At 54.8% G+C, this 16,764-nt stretch overlaps 7 protein-coding genes across 7 annotated transcripts; 5 read left to right on the top strand and 2 right to left on the bottom strand.

Moving 5' to 3' along the window:
- Positions 1-303: 303 nt before the first annotated feature.
- N7482_003432 (uncharacterized protein) lies at positions 304-992 on the top strand (the record flags this gene model as incomplete). The annotated part of the gene is made up of 3 exons (XM_056685557.1): positions 304-551; positions 606-743; positions 824-992. The coding sequence occupies 3 exons, from the start codon at positions 304-306 to the stop codon at positions 990-992; spliced, it is 555 nt and encodes a 184-aa protein (XP_056544299.1).
- Positions 993-1,868: 876 nt separating this feature from the next.
- N7482_003431 (uncharacterized protein) lies at positions 1,869-2,976 on the bottom strand (the record flags this gene model as incomplete). Its single annotated transcript, XM_056685556.1, has 3 exons — positions 1,869-2,219; positions 2,492-2,736; positions 2,787-2,976. 3 exons carry the CDS (start codon positions 2,974-2,976, stop codon positions 1,869-1,871), a joined length of 786 nt encoding a protein of 261 aa, XP_056544298.1.
- Positions 2,977-3,866: 890 nt separating this feature from the next.
- Positions 3,867-6,423, top strand: N7482_003430 (Ras GTPase activating protein IRA2; the record flags this gene model as incomplete). Its single annotated transcript, XM_056685555.1, has 4 exons — positions 3,867-4,080; positions 4,140-4,273; positions 4,348-6,190; positions 6,263-6,423. The coding sequence occupies 4 exons, from the start codon at positions 3,867-3,869 to the stop codon at positions 6,421-6,423; spliced, it is 2,352 nt and encodes a 783-aa protein (XP_056544297.1).
- A 1,606-nt stretch (positions 6,424-8,029) lies between these two features.
- Positions 8,030-9,309, top strand: N7482_003429 (SEC14 family lipid-binding protein; the record flags this gene model as incomplete). Its single annotated transcript, XM_056685554.1, has 3 exons — positions 8,030-8,271; positions 8,454-8,577; positions 8,671-9,309. 3 exons carry the CDS (start codon positions 8,030-8,032, stop codon positions 9,307-9,309), a joined length of 1,005 nt encoding a protein of 334 aa, XP_056544296.1.
- Positions 9,310-10,319: 1,010 nt separating this feature from the next.
- Positions 10,320-11,298, bottom strand: N7482_003428 (uncharacterized protein; the record flags this gene model as incomplete). Its single annotated transcript, XM_056685553.1, has 2 exons — positions 10,320-10,979; positions 11,122-11,298. The coding sequence occupies 2 exons, from the start codon at positions 11,296-11,298 to the stop codon at positions 10,320-10,322; spliced, it is 837 nt and encodes a 278-aa protein (XP_056544295.1).
- A 453-nt stretch (positions 11,299-11,751) lies between these two features.
- On the top strand, positions 11,752-13,286 carry N7482_003427 (uncharacterized protein; the record flags this gene model as incomplete). Its single annotated transcript, XM_056685552.1, has 2 exons — positions 11,752-12,843; positions 12,906-13,286. The coding sequence occupies 2 exons, from the start codon at positions 11,752-11,754 to the stop codon at positions 13,284-13,286; spliced, it is 1,473 nt and encodes a 490-aa protein (XP_056544294.1).
- Positions 13,287-14,267: 981 nt separating this feature from the next.
- N7482_003426 (uncharacterized protein) lies at positions 14,268-16,702 on the top strand (the record flags this gene model as incomplete). The annotated part of the gene is made up of 2 exons (XM_056685551.1): positions 14,268-15,010; positions 15,031-16,702. The coding sequence occupies 2 exons, from the start codon at positions 14,268-14,270 to the stop codon at positions 16,700-16,702; spliced, it is 2,415 nt and encodes an 804-aa protein (XP_056544293.1).
- Positions 16,703-16,764: the final 62 nt, after the last annotated feature.

Genomic DNA, 16,764 nt, shown 5'->3' with positions numbered 1-16,764 from the left:
GTGCAGCCATGATGGTGTTTGAGAACGGTATGCGAGTATGAAATTGTTCGAAGCGTCGGGCCTCCGAGGCCGGGTGGATTATGATCTGACCTCTTGGAGATTCGGAGAGCACTCGCTGCAGATAGATTGCTGCAAATGAGGGAATTAGCCAGTCCACACAGCGTCCATGCACACCTATGCAGATTCCAATGCAGATTCTAATGCAGATTCCACTGCAGACATGAACCCAGTCATCGATCTCAAGCACGGGACGTGGATCAATCAACTTCTCCGCAGAGAGCGACATTTCAACGGCAGAGTCACATGGCCAGGCATACATCGCGCCAGCGTCTGCGCATGCACCTCATCATGATCATGCCCCCCAAAGCCCGAATGCCGTCCCAGCACAGACCCAACGGCCAGACAGCCATCCAGCCCAGACCAGCTCGTGCGGTCAGCCGACAAGCAACATCATTCCGCACAGGCCATCTCCCGCCAAAAAGAATGCAAGGTTCGACGGTGTGCATTTACACTTCCGATCGTCTTCAACCGGCTGGTCGCGCCCCAAAGCAGTAGAGAGCACAGCCGATCCCAGGAGTCCCGCTAATTGCTCACGACAGAGATAGGATGGGCCATCTCGCGGACCAAGAGACCCCTGAGGGGAACAGGGATTATGCTGGGCCGATGCATGCATTGCTGATCGCTGGCTCTGGCTTTGACATCGCCGGTGGATCAGAGGATGCATATACGGAGTACCGTACGGAGTATACTTTGAACACAGAGCTACTGCCCGCATACTCTGTTTGTCCAGCCGCATACTACTATGCTATACGCGACACGATAGCCCCCCTCAGAGAGCCCCAATAGGGGGTTGCTACAAGCTGCGAGTTGCGACGGATCTACGACGGAGGCTGGCGCGTTTCAGGACGGACGGGATGGGATACAAGTTGGCCCGTGTGGTTTGGGAGATCGGGTCGGGGTGGATGGGTGTGGCGGGCGACATGGAGGTTTAATCTGCTTAATGTCGAGCGTGCGCACCTAGTTGGGAAGTGCATAGGAATGAAATGGGGCAAATCCAACAAATCCAACACAGAGTGATCGGCTGGTCTCTCTATCTGTTACCGGATGGAGTACTCTGCGACCGCGGGATATGGAGGACGGAGACTACACCGTTTCTAAACTTATCGTGAGTCCTATGGTTAAGGTTAGAGTCATGGTCGTCATCCTGGACCTGCCGTGGCATCCCCGTTCTTACAGTAGTACTGATAAAGTACTGTCCATGCCGGACGCATGCGTGTCTCAGAGACATGGCGGATAGGTGCCGCGTTGGAACGGCCCCAGAGATCAGGGGTCAGGCAGACGTAGGACATGCAGCAGGCTTCATGCATCCTTCCCTTCAGCGCTCATGCTGTGGAGAGGGGTACTCTCGAGGATGCTCCATCCCGAAGGTCTGACTGGGATCCACTCACGCGCATTTACCCCTGACCGGTCTCAGCACGGACCAGCCGATGCAAGTGTGAGGTCCAAGGGGGGGGCCAAAAGCAGAGAGAAGAAAAAGCAACGACAAGACACCTGCGAACCCCCGCATAAGGTGTATGGATTGGGGATAGTATGGGTGGTGAGCTGGGGACGGGACCTTGACGAGGGAGTGGAATATTGGATTATTGAAGTAAGAATGGTGGTCCAGGTCACGCTACCCAGCTGGAACGGCGGAAAGCGGACGGTGATTGGAATATCCTCCGGACGAGCCCTACGACGATGCCTGGGAAATGCACCAGGCTGCCCGGTTTGCCTTTGATCTCATTCTTCGGGTGCAAAGTGTCTCATCATCCACGCGGACTGCACGATGTCGGATGGACCAGCCGGTCTGCCAATCCAGGTGAGATCCGCTAGGAGCCTTGCGTCTGAGACATCCCGTTGAAAGCGTCAAACGATTGCAGCACCTGCAGCAGCCCAGAGTTGTGGATGGAGGAGCAGAGCAAATCAAAGTGGAGAGCTGTCTTTTTCGATGCCCAGGTTGGGTGTGGATCCTTGGCTAGTGTGGTAAGCTCGGTTGGGCGGGGCGTCGTCGGGCCATACACCGTCCAGCATTCTTGAGTGATGAGATCAGCGGAGGAAAGAGCAGTCGGCGACAGGACCGATAAGCAATGAGGAAGAACAGAAGAGAACGCATCTGGGCCAATCATGGAGTCAACCTTTCCTGACTTGCAGGTCCAGGGGCCTCGGCAAGGCGTATCTATCTACCGCGTAGTCGTCAGCATTATCTAGGTGTCTGTCTACGAAGAAACCTGCGAGTGGTAGAAGGATATCTTTCTCTTCCCCTCCGACTGAACGAGCATTTTCGCTTTCCCGGGAAGCCCAAAATCAATCTGAAACCGTGTGTGACGTCCACTGGACTTTGCAACTGTATGCACCTCCAGAGGGAGCTGTAAGTGCTCCGTAGGGCCCCGTACGACCCCGTGGTCAAGACGGAGTATGTAGTGGTAATGGAGCAATGCCGTGAAGAATGCACCGTCCACATGGAGGTCTCGTGGACCAAGCCCGTCCCGCCAGTCCGTCCCAACGCAAATGGCCTCACTGGCCGACAAGGCCCCAGTCCAGGGGGCCCTCCCCACTTGGAGTCAGTGCGGCCCTGGGCCCCAAGGCCCCATCCTGCTTCGGATGCAGGTACCGCGCGGTGGGCCGAAGCATTCAGGTTGGCGAACAAGGCCCGGGTCCCTTTTGGACGGGATACGCCAGATCGAGGCACTCGGGGCACTTGAGGGTCAGTCCTGACGTCAAGATGAGAGACTCCGTACACTCCGTACACTCCGTAAAGAGATAGTGCGAGGAGAGGAACAGTGGAAGAGTGGAGACCGCCGGGGCACCAGTGGGAGTGGGAGGGATCGCGAAAGGGTGTAGTTCGTAGTCCGCCGTAGCCCGCCCGTCGTAGGAACTGCCAGGGACGACATTGGGGGGGGGGGGGACAAGATCGCCTCCCACAGGCGAGAGGGTCATCTCTGGAACCGGACCAGGGGAGGAATGGACGTGACTCCTACTCCGTACGGAGAGAAATGGGCGAACAGCACGGATAGTTCGCAGGGCCGAGTGGCGAAAAGTGGGAAGGTGCATTGGGCCAGGGGTAAAAAAAAGGGTAAACAGGGCCACGGTAACGGCCCAAGAAAAGAGGCGTGCACACCTCCCCTTGCATGACAGAAAGTCTCATTCCCGCTATCTGGCTTGGGGAGGCAAAATAGCCAGGCAGATGATTCGAAGAGAATCCTTTCCTATTAGACGTTCCTCTATGAATCGTACAGTGCGTACTCCGTACAGAGTACTCTAATAATCGACGGCTCCACCGCTATCCACCGCGCGTTTCCCTTTTCCCCAGAACCGCCCTAGCAGCAACTAACGAAAGAATAATCTCCCCCTCCGACCTTCTCTCTCCTCCCCCTCCCTCCATTCTTTCAGTTGGCTTCCCTCGCCTGCAAACCCTGCTGGCCCATCTGTCGTTGGGCATCATCGGCCTCGCCTAATTCTGCCCCCGTATCGACCCGCGCCAATTGAGTCGTCTGTCTCGTCCGTCCGCCCAATTTTCCCGCGCTCTTTCCCGTGGTCTCGTCGAAACCTTCTTTGCCGACCAACGTCTCCGACCTCGCGGAACCCTCCCCCTCTCCTAACTTGGTTCGTGGAAGCGCGCCTTGCGGTCTACGCTGGGGATATACTCGAGGTAGGCGCTGCGACTCTACTCCCTGCCCTCGTGGTCGTGAGAATACATCCATTGACATTGCCCTCTCCGCCCCCCTATTTCAAGACTGTCGCGCGAACCACTTTCCTGATCGTCGCAGTCCTGTGCGGTGCAGTCGACCACCTTCGCGGATCCCAACGGCACGCCGCCCGATACCACAATGTCCGTTGCGACCATGCTTCAGCCTGCATCGAGAATCTCCCGAGCCTCCTCGTCCTCGTCCTCCTCGTTTCAGCCCGTCGCACGACAGAACACCATGTCGTCGCACGATACGCGGTCGCTCCGCCAATCCAAGCGGATGTCGGTCACCGCACTCTACCTGTCCATGTCCGCGAAGGACCGAGACTTGGAAATCTCAGATGACTTGGCACGAGGTACGCGGGGATCCCCCTGGTCTTCGCCGTGTGGATGTGTGGTACTGACTCGCAAAAAGCCCAAAAATACCTCCGCGAACTCAAGTCCAAGATCTCGTCGCAGTCCAAGAAGAACTTCGTGCTGGAGAAGGATGTGCGGTACTTGGACTCGCGGATAGCACTGTTGATTCAGAACCGCATGGCCTTGGAGGAGGTAAGAGATCGAGACCCGGAAATCAGCCGCCTAGGATTGAGGACTACCATAGCACTGACACATCTATCCTGTAGCAAAACGAAGTCGCTAGCCATCTCGACGATACTGCCGATCCGCAAGAGGGATTCTTTCCGAATGACGAACGAACACAGAAATATGGCAATCTCCTGTTCCTCCTGCAGTCCGAGCCCCGCCATATCGCCCATCTGTGCCGGCTGGTCTCCATGGCGGAGATTGACTCGCTTCTTCAGACGGTCATGTTCACCATTTACGGAAACCAGTACGAGAGCCGTGAAGAGCATCTCCTGCTCACTATGTTTCAGTCCGTCCTCACCTACCAGTTCGACAACACCCCCGAGTACTCCTCCCTCCTGCGCCAGAACACCCCGGTCTCTCGGATGATGACTACCTATACCCGCCGTGGTCCCGGTCAGAGCTACCTGAAGCAGGTCCTTGCCGATCGCATCAACTCGTTGATCGAATTGCGAGAGGTGGATCTGGAGATCAACCCCCTGAAGGTGTACGAGAGCATGGTGAAGCAGATCGAGGAGGAGACGGGCTCGCTCCCCGACTATCTGGCCCGTTCGGTGACGGCCGAGGACGCCGCCGACAACAAGCAGGTGCAGGCGATCATTGCCCCCCGCCTGAAGATGTTGACGGATATCGCGAACGGGTTCTTGACCACCATCATCGAGTCGGTGGATGAGGCTCCGTACGGTATTCGCTGGATTTGCAAGCAGATTCGCAGCCTGTCCCGCCGCAAGTACCCGGATGCTCAGGACCAGACCATCTGTACTCTGATCGGTGGATTCTTCTTCCTGCGCTTCATCAACCCCGCCATTGTCACTCCCCGTTCCTATATGCTGATCGACGCCACCCCGACCGACAAGCCGCGCCGTACCCTGACTCTGATCGCTAAGATGCTTCAGAACTTGGCCAATAAGCCTTCGTATGCCAAGGAGCCGTACATGGCCAGTCTGCAGCCTTTCATCGAGCAGAACAAGGAGCGAGTGAACAAGTTCCTCCTCGACCTCTGCGAAGTCCAGGACTTCTACGAGAGCCTGGAAATGGACAACTACGTGGCTCTGTCGAAGCGTGATCTCGAGCTCCAGATCACTCTTAACGAAATGTACGCGACGCATGCTCTCCTGGAGAAGCACAGTTTGGCCCTCGCTCAAGACCATAACTCCCATCTTGCCCTGCTGTTGCAGGAGCTGGGCGCTGCCCCGCCACAGGTGCCACGCAAAGAGAACCGCACCATTACAGTGCCACTCTTCAGCCGATGGGAAACTGCTCTGGATGACTTGACTGCCGCCCTGGACATCACCCAAGAGGAAGTGTTCTTCATGGAGGCCAAGGCGACCTTCGTCCAGATCCTCCGTTCCCTGCCTCCCAACTCCTCAGTCGCTCGTCGCCCGCTGCGCCTGGACCGTATCGCCGAGGCAGCGGCTACCCTCAAGAACGACGCCGTGATGGTGCGCAAGGGTATCCGCACGATGGAGCTGTTGAGTCAACTGCAAGACATGGGCGTGATCGACCGCTCTGATGAATTCAGTCTCCTCCGGGATGAGGTGGAGCAAGAATTGGTGCACCTCGGCTCCCTGAAGCAGAATGTGCTGGAGGAAACCGGGAAGCTCGAGGAGGTGTTTGCCACCATCCGCGACCACAATGCCTATCTGGTGGGCCAGCTGGAAACTTACAAGTCCTATCTCCACAACGTGCGCAGCCAATCCGAGGGCAAGTCGCGGAAGCAGCAGAAGCATCAGGAACTAGGGCCGTACAAGTTCACGCACCAGCAGCTCGAGAAAGAGGGCGTCATTCGGCGCAGCAACGTACCGGAGAACCGTCGGGCGAACATCTACTTTATGTTCAAGAGCCCGCTGCCCGGCACCTTTGTCATCAGCCTGCATTATAAGGGTGAGTTCATATCGCATCGATATGAGAGATGACCTTGCAATATATCTGAGCACTAACTGATCCCATTTATAGGCCGAGCCCGTGGATTGTTGGAGCTTGATCTCAAGCTCGATGATCTCCTGGAAATGCAAAAGGACAACCTCGAGGATCTTGACCTGGAATACGTCCAGTTCAACGTCACCAAGGTGCTAACCCTCTTGAACAAACGATTTGCACGCAAGAAGGGGTGGTAAAAAGGGTCGCGACACCACCGCGCTACCTTCCCCCTTTTATGATTGATGAGACCGAGTACAGGCGAGTAGTGTACTGATGGACTGACTTAACTGTCTCTCCGACCCCAATTGACTCGGCTGGCGGCCGCGCCACTTCGCCGCCGACTCTTTTGATGATCTTGATGGACCCGGATCTCTCCGTTATCCAATATACCCATCCGTCCTCGGCACACAGCACGACGGACTGGATCAATTCTCTTGCCATGACTGCAACCGGCCCGTCCAGCCAGGCGTCTACCTTGAACGAGTATATCTGGATGTGGGCGGGGTACGTGTTCAGTGTGAATGTGTGTTGTTGATATACGAACATATTTGACGGGCGATGATCGCGGTGGGAACCCGCTGGCTCGGGCCCGTCGGTGATCGTCGGATTGATCGAGTGATCGCATGATCGAATCGATTTTCTTTTCTTTGTTTTTCCGTGGTGGATTTTTGCAAGTTATACCCAGCGCATCGTTCTTTGGCTCGTTTGTCTTGTTTTCTGCATTATATCATCGATCTGGTTCGGGCTTTTTTGTTCTGTAATCCTATCTCTGGGTTGTTCGGATGCTTTTGATTACTTCCCCATCATCGCTCGGGCCTGTTGCTATATGGTCTCCTTGCGCTGTGTATAATAATGCCTGCTCGTTGTGCGGTTGTCTGAGTTGAATACCCGTTTTTGCCTGTTTGGTCTCCCGTCTACCGGTGCAGAGCCTCGTAGGAGGCCATCCCTACTCCGTCCTGATGGCGAATCTACTCCGGACCGTTCGCATTGATTCCTCTCCTATCACTTGGTAGGTTGGCGGGGCCGCTTTGTACGCCTGGTGTCGGCTTTGCCGAGGACTCCAATTTTCAAGCGCCGATAATCTCGTGCTTAGTTCGCTCTAGTTGGCTTGAAGTCGCCTAGGTCTTGTCCTGCAGGTGGGTTCGCCCGACACCGCCTCCTGCCCCTCTTCTCGGAGGCGTTTGATGGTATTTTTTTTACTGGTCTCCGACTCTTGCAAAACTCAATGAGATGTGACATGGTGCGAGATGTGAGATGGAAAGGCTGTGCCGCATGTGGGTAGTAGCAGTATGAAGCACAAGATGTAGAACAGGAGAGAATGGATAATAACAACTGGTTATCTGTTCACACCCGGCCGTGCTCGAAAACGCGTGTTCCTCGATTCCCCCCTATATCGCCAGTAATTAATTTTCCCTTTCTCCCTCGGATGAGTTGACGAGGATGATGGTTGGGCGATGGACCCAACTGTCATCCCTCGACCTAACTACCCCCTTAGGACCCCGTAGCCCATTCACGGCGGAGTAGAGATCGAATGGCCTCTGAAGAAATTGCGAGACCTGCAAAAGCGCATTTCATCCGCTACGCAAACCTTAGCGTCCTGCTTTACGCTGCCCAAACGCGGCCGATCCCCGCCGTTTTTAAAGCTCGAAGTGGCCACGCCAACTTCCGCCTCCCCACCTACACCCAGACCCAAACCCACCGCTGCACCTTCACCTTCTCTTCGCCTCCCTGTGTCTCTCCTTTCTCCTCCTTCTCCTCCGCCCCTCCACCCTCCACCCGTTCATTCACTCCCGTATTTTCACCATGGCGGCCGCTACCGAGCATAAGCTGCCCATCGATCCCAAGTACGATCACTACGAGTTCCCGACCACCGCGCCGGAGCCGCAGAATGGCCACCCCGGCCACACCACCCCCGAGCAGGATGCGCAGGTGCACCAGCTGCGGACACTGCTTGAGCAGATGGGCTATACGGAACGATTGGACACGTTGACCCTCCTGCGGTTCCTGCGCGCCCGCAAGTTCGATGTTGAGGCGGCCAAGGCCATGTATGTTGTTCCCTTCCCCCCCCCCGACTTTGGTGGCGGTCCACGACGGCCAGAGAGAGGCTTGTGCGCTTCCTTGTTTTTGCCCCCCCAACCCATTCTCCTCCTCCCTATTGAGAATGCGCTTGCGTCTGCCACGGCTTTTGATGTGATGCGTTCTAATGTGTGTCTTGGGTGGCGAATAGGTTCGTGAACTGCGAGAAGTGGCGCAAGGATTTTGGCACAGATGACCTGCCTCGCACTTTCGAATACCCTGAGAAGGCCGATGTGTTCAAGTTCTACCCTCAATACTATCACAAGACGGACAAGGTAGGTCGATCTGGCAATGCCCAGTTGTGCTGAAATGAAAGCCTGGGTTCTGGAGAAATGCAAGGAAACTAATCCCCCGCCCCCCGCGAACAGGATGGCCGCCCCGTCTACATCGAGAAGCTAGGCAAGATTGACCTCAATGCCATGTACAAGATCACCACCGGCGAGCGCATGCTGCAGAACCTGGTCACTGAGTATGAGAAGCTGGCGGACCCGCGCCTGCCTGCCTGCTCTCGCAAGGCCGGCAAGTTGCTCGAGACCTGCTGCACCATCATGGACCTGAAGGGCGTCGGCGTCACCAGCATCCCCTCCGTCTACGGCTACGTGCGCCAGGCCTCCGAGATCTCGCAGAACTACTACCCCGAACGCCTGGGCAAGCTGTACCTCATCAACGCCCCCTGGGGATTCAGCAGCGTGTTCTCCGTCGTCAAGGGCTTCCTCGACCCCGTCACCGTCAACAAGATCCACGTCCTCGGCTCCGGTTACCAGAAGGAGTTGCTCGCTCAGGTCCCCGCCGAGAACCTTCCTGTTGAGTTCGGTGGTTCGTGCACGTGCGAGGGCGGCTGCGAGCTGTCCGATATGGGCCCCTGGCAGGAGTCTGAGTGGGCGCGCCCGCCCGCCTGGGCCACCGCCCCCAAGAAGGAGGCCGAGGAGGCCGTTATCCAGAACGAGGACCCCGGCTACGAGAAGAAGGATGCCGAGGGCCAGGAGGGAGCTCAGGCCAGCGCATAAGGGACAGGAAAGCAAAGCAAAGCACTTATAGAACGATTTTTGTTGGTCCACTCGCTTCGCCGTGTCGCTTTCGTCCGGAGCCGGTCCTGCTCTACTACAGTCAAACATTTCCTCATTCGTATCGAAAACAAAGACCTCCCGAAAGAAAAGGAGCCAAAAAAGAAGAGAATATCGCCGCAGATAAGGGAGGTTGAGGATGAGAATATCCTGTCAACGAGTAATGAGCCATCTAATCTGTCGTTCCTAAGATCAACTACTGGAAGAAAAACCTTGCCTCCATCTGATATCCCCAATCTCTGGCATATATCCATGCCTGGAATCAACACCATGCCTCAAAGCCTTGTTTCCCTTCTTTTGCTATTTCTTGTTTCCCCAATCTAGAAGAATATCATGGAGACCTTGATTGATTCCCCTTTCTTCGCTCTTGCCCTTGCCCTTGCCCTTCCCGCCATGTCTTCTGTTGCGCTGTCTCCGTTAAGTCTAGGCGGTTACGTTCCATGTCTGCTTGTGTATATAGAAGGGAACGAATCGATCAAAACAATATCAGGGTGGGATGCAGGATTTTCGCTATTGAGTTTGAGTCTTGCTTAAGAGCGTGGTGGGCGTGGAAAAGAGGAGTGTAGAGCGATGATGAAGACTAAGACTGGCTCTGTTCTCTATCTTCTCGCTTGATTCTTTTGATCTAGTGTATACGCGGAGAGCACATAGTGAAGGTGGTCTTCGCACCTGGATTGACATTCTTCCAGTGCTAGGGTTTTGCGTCAGATCGTGGTAGTGTATGGCTCAGTCAGAGGAAGGGTGTATGGTTAATATTCAATAATCTGATGGCTCAAAGAGCCTGGTAAATTAAGACCACGGAAACAATAAGATAATGGTATCATGATCCTCGGTTGCCGTACCCTGGCACCGAAACGCCATCGTTCAACAAAGGAAACGAGAAGAACAAAAAAACTCCGATGGTCATAGTCAAACATCCAATCTCGACCTCCGAGTGCAGGAGCGCAGATGTCTCACATACTCTCCACCACCTCAGCCGCCCGCCCAGCCCGCTCGGCCTTGCCAACCGTCGTCGCCAGCGCATTGCCTTCAGAGCCCGCCTCAGTGGCATCCACATCCACATCCGCGTCACCCTCACCCTGCAGCCGTTGCAGTGTCCGCAGTGCATTCTCATATACCTCGGCCATATCCCCGCTCCGCCAGCGCTCCGATTCCTCATCTGTGCCGAGCGGGACATCCAGCGTCCATTTCGGATTGGGATGGCTGCGTCGCGGGCGCGTTTCTTTCGCAGCCGATCCAGACCCTGATTCCGGATCAACATCCATAGCCTCCACGTCCTTCCCTGCCGTCTCATCCTCTTGCTCTATGTTTTCGTTCTGCAGATCCTCCAGATCCTCCTTCCCTTCCTCCTCGATCAACGCCGCCAGCTGTGCAGCATACTGCTTCGCCGCTTTCCGTGGTGCTTCGCGGCGTAGTTGTGCAACGGTCGTTGTCAGAGACTCGAGCTGGGCGTACAGTGTGCTCACGCGCGAGGCGAGCTCCGCGTCGAAGGCTTCGTACTCGACGGTCTCGGGTGCGGTGAACGCGGCTGGAAAAGGAAAGGCCGGCGAGGAGGAGTCTAGCCCGTTGATGCTGATTGAGGAGGAGGCTGTTGTGAAGGTGCGGTTTATGTACTGTTTTCAAGGTATTATTAGCCTTACGTTTCTCCTCTCTTCTCTTCGCTTTGCTGGACTCATGTCGCGTCTGCACATCCAGAACCCGGATTGATCATCCTCTTGTCTCAGGAGGCGAGCTCGAGAGGAGGTTTGTTCTTACATCGTCGACCAATTCCCGCACGCGCTCGCGCATCGGGTCCGGCGTATCATCGTTGGTCGCCGAAGGGGGCAGGTGCAGATCCAGTTTTTGTCGTGAGAGCGCGACTGTGTTCGCATACAGATAGGTGAAGTCTGCTGCAGTTTGCAGCTCGATCTTGCGGTAGTGTGGCGCGGCCATGGTGGTGGTGTGCTAGGATGTGTTGACCGGGCACGCGTAGGAGGGTTTCAAGGATGCGGGCTTGGCACGGGCCGATCGGTGGGTGACGGCGGTGGGCAGCCGTCCCCGCAAACGCAAACGATGTCATCGGCGACCGCGCCCCGAAGCTTGAAAGTCGCTTTGGCTGCCTCGTTTTAACCTCACTTGCTCAACTTACCTGGCCTCCAAGCCCGGTTCTTTGGCCATTTGTTCATTCTACCATTTCATGTTTCGCTGTTATCGTTTCCCGCTGACTTACACCGATTCTGGGAGCTGACTTTTGCTTGCTGCCGGCTGCCTTGGAGTATGCGACGATCGCTAGGATAATGCTCCCGACAGTTGTGCATGGATCGTTCAAATACCATTGAGAGCTACTGAGGCCATAGACGAAGAGAACAGCCTACCCGCGGGCCCTCAAATCGCCTTGCTACAACCATGGAGAACCGCAACAGCATCTCCCTTGTAGACAACACTGTCCCCTCGCAACAGCCAACCGGCGGGGAAGCCTTACGACAAACCTCCACGATCGGTCGACAAGGCACTTTGGCAAAACATCTCAGCCGTACATCTGTATCTGGACAGCTTGCGAAGCGGAAATATGCCAAGTGGCAACCAGACAGACTCGGCCTTCCCTCCGACACGAACACGGAGCATTCGTTGAGCAGGGAATCGTCGCGGGCCCGAGGCTCAGTCTCGGCCTCGAGCTCCGGTGGACCAGCAAGTCGACAATCTTCACACCTGGGGATCAGGGACTCGATCGGTGCAGGCGCTTCAGACGTCGACACAGCCGACTTTGCTCCCTCGCCAGCTCCAGGCACCACGAATGAGCCGCCCCAATCCAACGGCCTCACCCAGCAACCTACAACCACCGACGAACCCAAAATCCTCTCCGAACTAGACATTCTCTACGAAAACCAGCGCGGCTGGTTCTTCTTCGGCGTCCCTCTCTACTCCCACAGCTCCCTCCTCAACCTCGACCCCTCCGCCTGGATGACCAAAGACAAGCGCGATAGCCCCGTGAACATCACCAACGCACAAGTCCCCGATCCTAGCTGGGAATGGGCCTGGCGCACCTGGTACGTCGACATGTCTGGCGATGTCGACGACCAAGGCTGGCAGTACGCCTTCTCGTTCGGCTCGTCCCAGTGGCACGGCACGCATCCCTGGTTCCACTCATTCGTTCGGCGGCGGCGCTGGCTGCGGCTTCGAACGAAGATCCCCGAAAGGCGGCACCCTGGACGGTCGGAATTTGAGAAGGCGCACATGCTGAACGAGGACTATTTCACTATTCATTCATCGAAGGTGCGCAGTCGCGAGCAGAGTATTGCCAGATTGTCGAGGACTGAGTCTGGGTTTTTGAGCCGCCTTGGCTCGAAAACGGAGGAAGAGGCGCATATGGAGGAGATCGGGGATATACCGAGTCTTCTGCGTGCGCTGAAGCAGACATCTATTGATCGGGCGAGGATTGATGCGTTGAAGAAGTTTGTCGAGGAGGGTGGTGAGGAACTATATTATCTGAACGACAAGGTAAGACGAGAACTATCCATGGACTTCTTGACATGTCACTTATTTATGTGGTTGCCGTATAGATCCCAGAGATTATGCCTATGTTCCTCTTCCAAGCCTCCCGCTGGCAATTCATAGCTCACCTCACAGAAACCGTCCACGACCTCTCCCAGCAACTTTCCGACCCCAATACTGAAGACAAAGATAAGATAGAGCGCAAAAGAGACAGCCTCTCACGCGCAGCTGAGTCTGGCAGGCAGCATATCACCGGCCCGGAGGTTTTCACGGATACCCACGGGCACGCCGCCACTGGCCTACTGGATCTGACACCTGTATCAAGACATGATACGTTGCTGTCAAAACGTGCGCAGCTGACTGGTGAGCCGCTGCGCGTGTTGAAGGGGAAGGAAATCGAAGGCATCCCGAAGAAAGCGGAAGTTGGGAGAGAGGGACATATTTATTAATTATTGATTGGTCTTTGTCTGTCTCCATTCATAAGAGGCAAGCGATGTACCTAGCATTGCTATCCAGCACTTCCTTTTCTCTTGTCTTGATTATCTTTAAAGCGCTATACCGGCATTCTCTTTCGTCAGCAATATTGATCATCCGGACTGTGAGATATCTTTGAGACCCAATATGCAGACTTCCAATTTGGTACCTGATTCAGAGTAGTAGTGTGTCTGTACTGAGCAGTTTGACCATCATCGTTCCTCTGATGAAGAAGTCTTGGCTATGGCCCGGCCTTCCGTATGATGAGGATATTCTTCACGTCAGCTTTGAACTTTGGAATTACTTCTGTTGTCTCTCGTCCGCTCTCAAACACAGGCTGGAGTTCTTTGGTGCTCTTTTTGGGCGCCATAGCCTCCTCCGTTGCCTCGGTGTTGGTTACGAGGCCCGCTGCGGTGAGGAGGCCTTGAGGTACAATTAAGGATGATTGCCTAGTTACAGCACGCACGTCGAACTATCATAACAAGTTGAGATCAGATGTCATGTATGATCATGTGCCTAAGTATCTCTTTCGACATTAATAAATGTGCTTCTTTCATGAATGCGGACCTTTCCCCGGCATGTGCTTTTGCAGCCGGGAAACTCTAGTTCGGCAAACAAGGGAATACATGTACACACTGTGACATATACCTAGTCGAGAAAAAAATCACCGAAAGGATGGATCTATTCACGTGGCAGTCGCATTCAGCATTAAATCCCCGAAATTTATATTCCCCATTGATTTCGAACTATTGAGGTTGTAGTTTTAGCCCGCGGTTTATCAGATCGGAATGGCTGCGCTGTCCGAGTCGGCATCCTGTCACCGCCTTCCGGAACGGCCAGCGCGCAGCAATTTTCGGAGCAAGCGTGCGGTCTTTGCGGTCCTTCAACCTCGCATCCTGTCCAACAACACACCTCCCCTTTAATGCCTTGGATGCTACTAGGGGGCATCGTTCCATATGTTATCGCGTGGCCGCCCGTGTCTAAGAAGGCATCTGTCTGCCGCCTTGGATGCTGTCGCGGCTGGCCCCGATGAACCGCTGCTATTCCTTTACCCCCGATGGGCCGCGTCGGCCGTGCGGCGAAGGCGTCCGATTTCGTCTTTAACGCCTGCCAATACTCCTCTTCATTCAGACGTCCGCCCCTGTACCTCGACATCACCGTCATTCCGCCGACAATCGAGCCGATGGATCACCAATGCTACTACCACTACTCAGCCTGACAATGGTTCCGGTGCGGAATTACATGCTGTCGAAGACGTGTTGGAGTATAACAAGGATGAGGGGGAGGGTACAAAAAAGCCGGCTGCATCACAAGATGCGAGTCGGTCTGCGCTGGGCTCGAGGGAGACGGCCGGATCTGTCACCGACAAGCCGAATCAGCTCCATGATCTAGCCACAAAGAAGTTAAAAGAGAAATCATCCAACGGATCGAATCTGCGGCCCTTGACACCAGGCTCACGTATACGAGTTCCCAAGAGCTTCTTGGAAAGGAATTTGTCCCCACGGAATCGGAAGCAGTTGCGGTACGGCGAATTCATCATCGCAAAGGAAAATCGTGATGACATACCCCGGAATCATTTAGGAAGCTGGTTTGATGTGCGGGATTTGTTGTTGAGGGTACATCGACAGACTCGGACTGGTCCCAAGAAGGTGTCAAAGTCTAAAGAGTTGCTCATACCCGAGGAGACCATCGCTCTGATGTCTGGGATCACAACCACAGCTATGAAGGAGAATATCTGGTATCTTCCGGTTCGGCACGGATGTCGGGTGCACGTTCTCCCCCCAAGGAGGGTAATGGACTTTGCCGCAAGGTTATCCTGACAGGCTCAGACCGCACTTTGGAATTGGTTGAGGATACAATAAAACAGCAACAGGATCTCCAGGCCAGTGGTGATCCTCTTGTCGAAATCCAGAAGCCGCCGTTTCCTATTCTGGCTTCGACGGATACCATGCGGCAGCTGAATCTCCCGGTGCCTGTGATACGGGGAGTTTGGGCATCTCCCGCGGATGAACAAGAGCCGATGAGTTTGAATGAACTCCTCAAAAACACGCCATCACTTGGTTCAGTGAAGGAATTTGCCGAACACATTGAAGAAGTGATTAATGCCCGAAGAATGAATCCTGTCGAAAAGGCTAGAGATGAGGCTGGCGTCTCCCATCTAGAGCGTGTTGCTAAGCACATCTTACGGCTGTTCCGGCAGGATTCAAACCGCACGATTTTCTCCACGGCAGCCTTGAACAGCGCATTGAGATTTTTATACAAGCATGAATTTCTCAGCATTGCTCGGGACGTGTTCAGCAGAGCAGAGCATCTCGCAACGGCAGACTCATACAACATTCTGCTTCAAAATGCAGCTTCGCGCCAAGATAAGCGGATGTTCCAGCTCTTCCTGCAAACGATGGCCCAAGAGCGGATTCGTCCAAACGCGGACACCTGGCTTGCGTTGTTGCAGGCTATGCTGACACACAAGACCAAGGCAGCTATCATCAAGGACATGGCGAAGAAGGGCTACATGAAAGATACCAATACGATCCGCAGCTCGCTCCAGCTAACAATTTCGGATTCATTCCTCGTTCACTTGGACGGTGGTCGGAGCGTCCACAGCTTTTTTGACCTCATGGTGAAAACGAACGGAGCAGACTGGTTCACTCCCTCAATACTGGGCCAGCTGTTTAATGTGGCTTCTCGATTGAAGAATTTCGCCGCCATGCACGAGTTGCTCGATATCTGCACCAAGTATCATCTCGAGATGAATAGCTCCTGTCTCACACAAGTTCTGTACATGGTTGATGACGACATCTTCACTGCCCTCGAGTACACCTTCAAAATCATGAAACGTGCCTCGTTCAAGCTCGACGGCGTCGCTCTGGAGAAGCTTTTCTTCATTGCTTTTGACGGCCACCACTACAATGTGTGCCGCGTGCTGTGGCACTATGCCTGCATGGAAGGAACCGTGACCTTCAAAATGCGAAGCGCAGTCCTAGACTCCCTCGCCCGCAATGCGTCTTTGGGGACGGGATCCGACGATGTTAGCAATATCTGGAGTCTTTCCGCCGGCAAGGTCATCGTCCGAGGCAACACGCGCAGCAAGTACAGACTCAGACAGAACCGCCTCACCCAACTGCCTGCCGAGTTCCAAGACAATCCTTTTCTCTATTTGGTATCTGGTTACAAGAGCCAGGGTCCAGAACGAGAATTGCAGCTTCGTCTGGCCAAGACCTTCGTCGATCGTGACATTGAAATAGGAGCTGCTTATTTGAAGCCCCAATTCTCTTTGGCGGTGATGTTGGAAGCTGCTGCTACTATGGACCAGGAGTGGCAGGGTAAACCGTGGCCCTTGACATGGATGCTCCAGAATGCCATCGAGGTTCCAACCAAGCAACGAGTCTAAAATATATCCTTCCTTTCCCCTCTCTCTTCTTCCTCGCCAGATACCGTTGCTTTCTCATGCAT

The sequence above is a fragment of the Penicillium canariense genome (genome assembly GCF_028826845.1).
Source record: "Penicillium canariense strain IBT 26290 chromosome Unknown utg000002l_segment0_segment0, whole genome shotgun sequence".
Taxonomy (NCBI): Eukaryota; Fungi; Ascomycota; class Eurotiomycetes; order Eurotiales; family Aspergillaceae; genus Penicillium; species Penicillium canariense.
The sequence above is the reverse complement of the archived record's forward strand: the minus strand, read 5'-3'. Positions and strand labels throughout refer to the sequence as shown.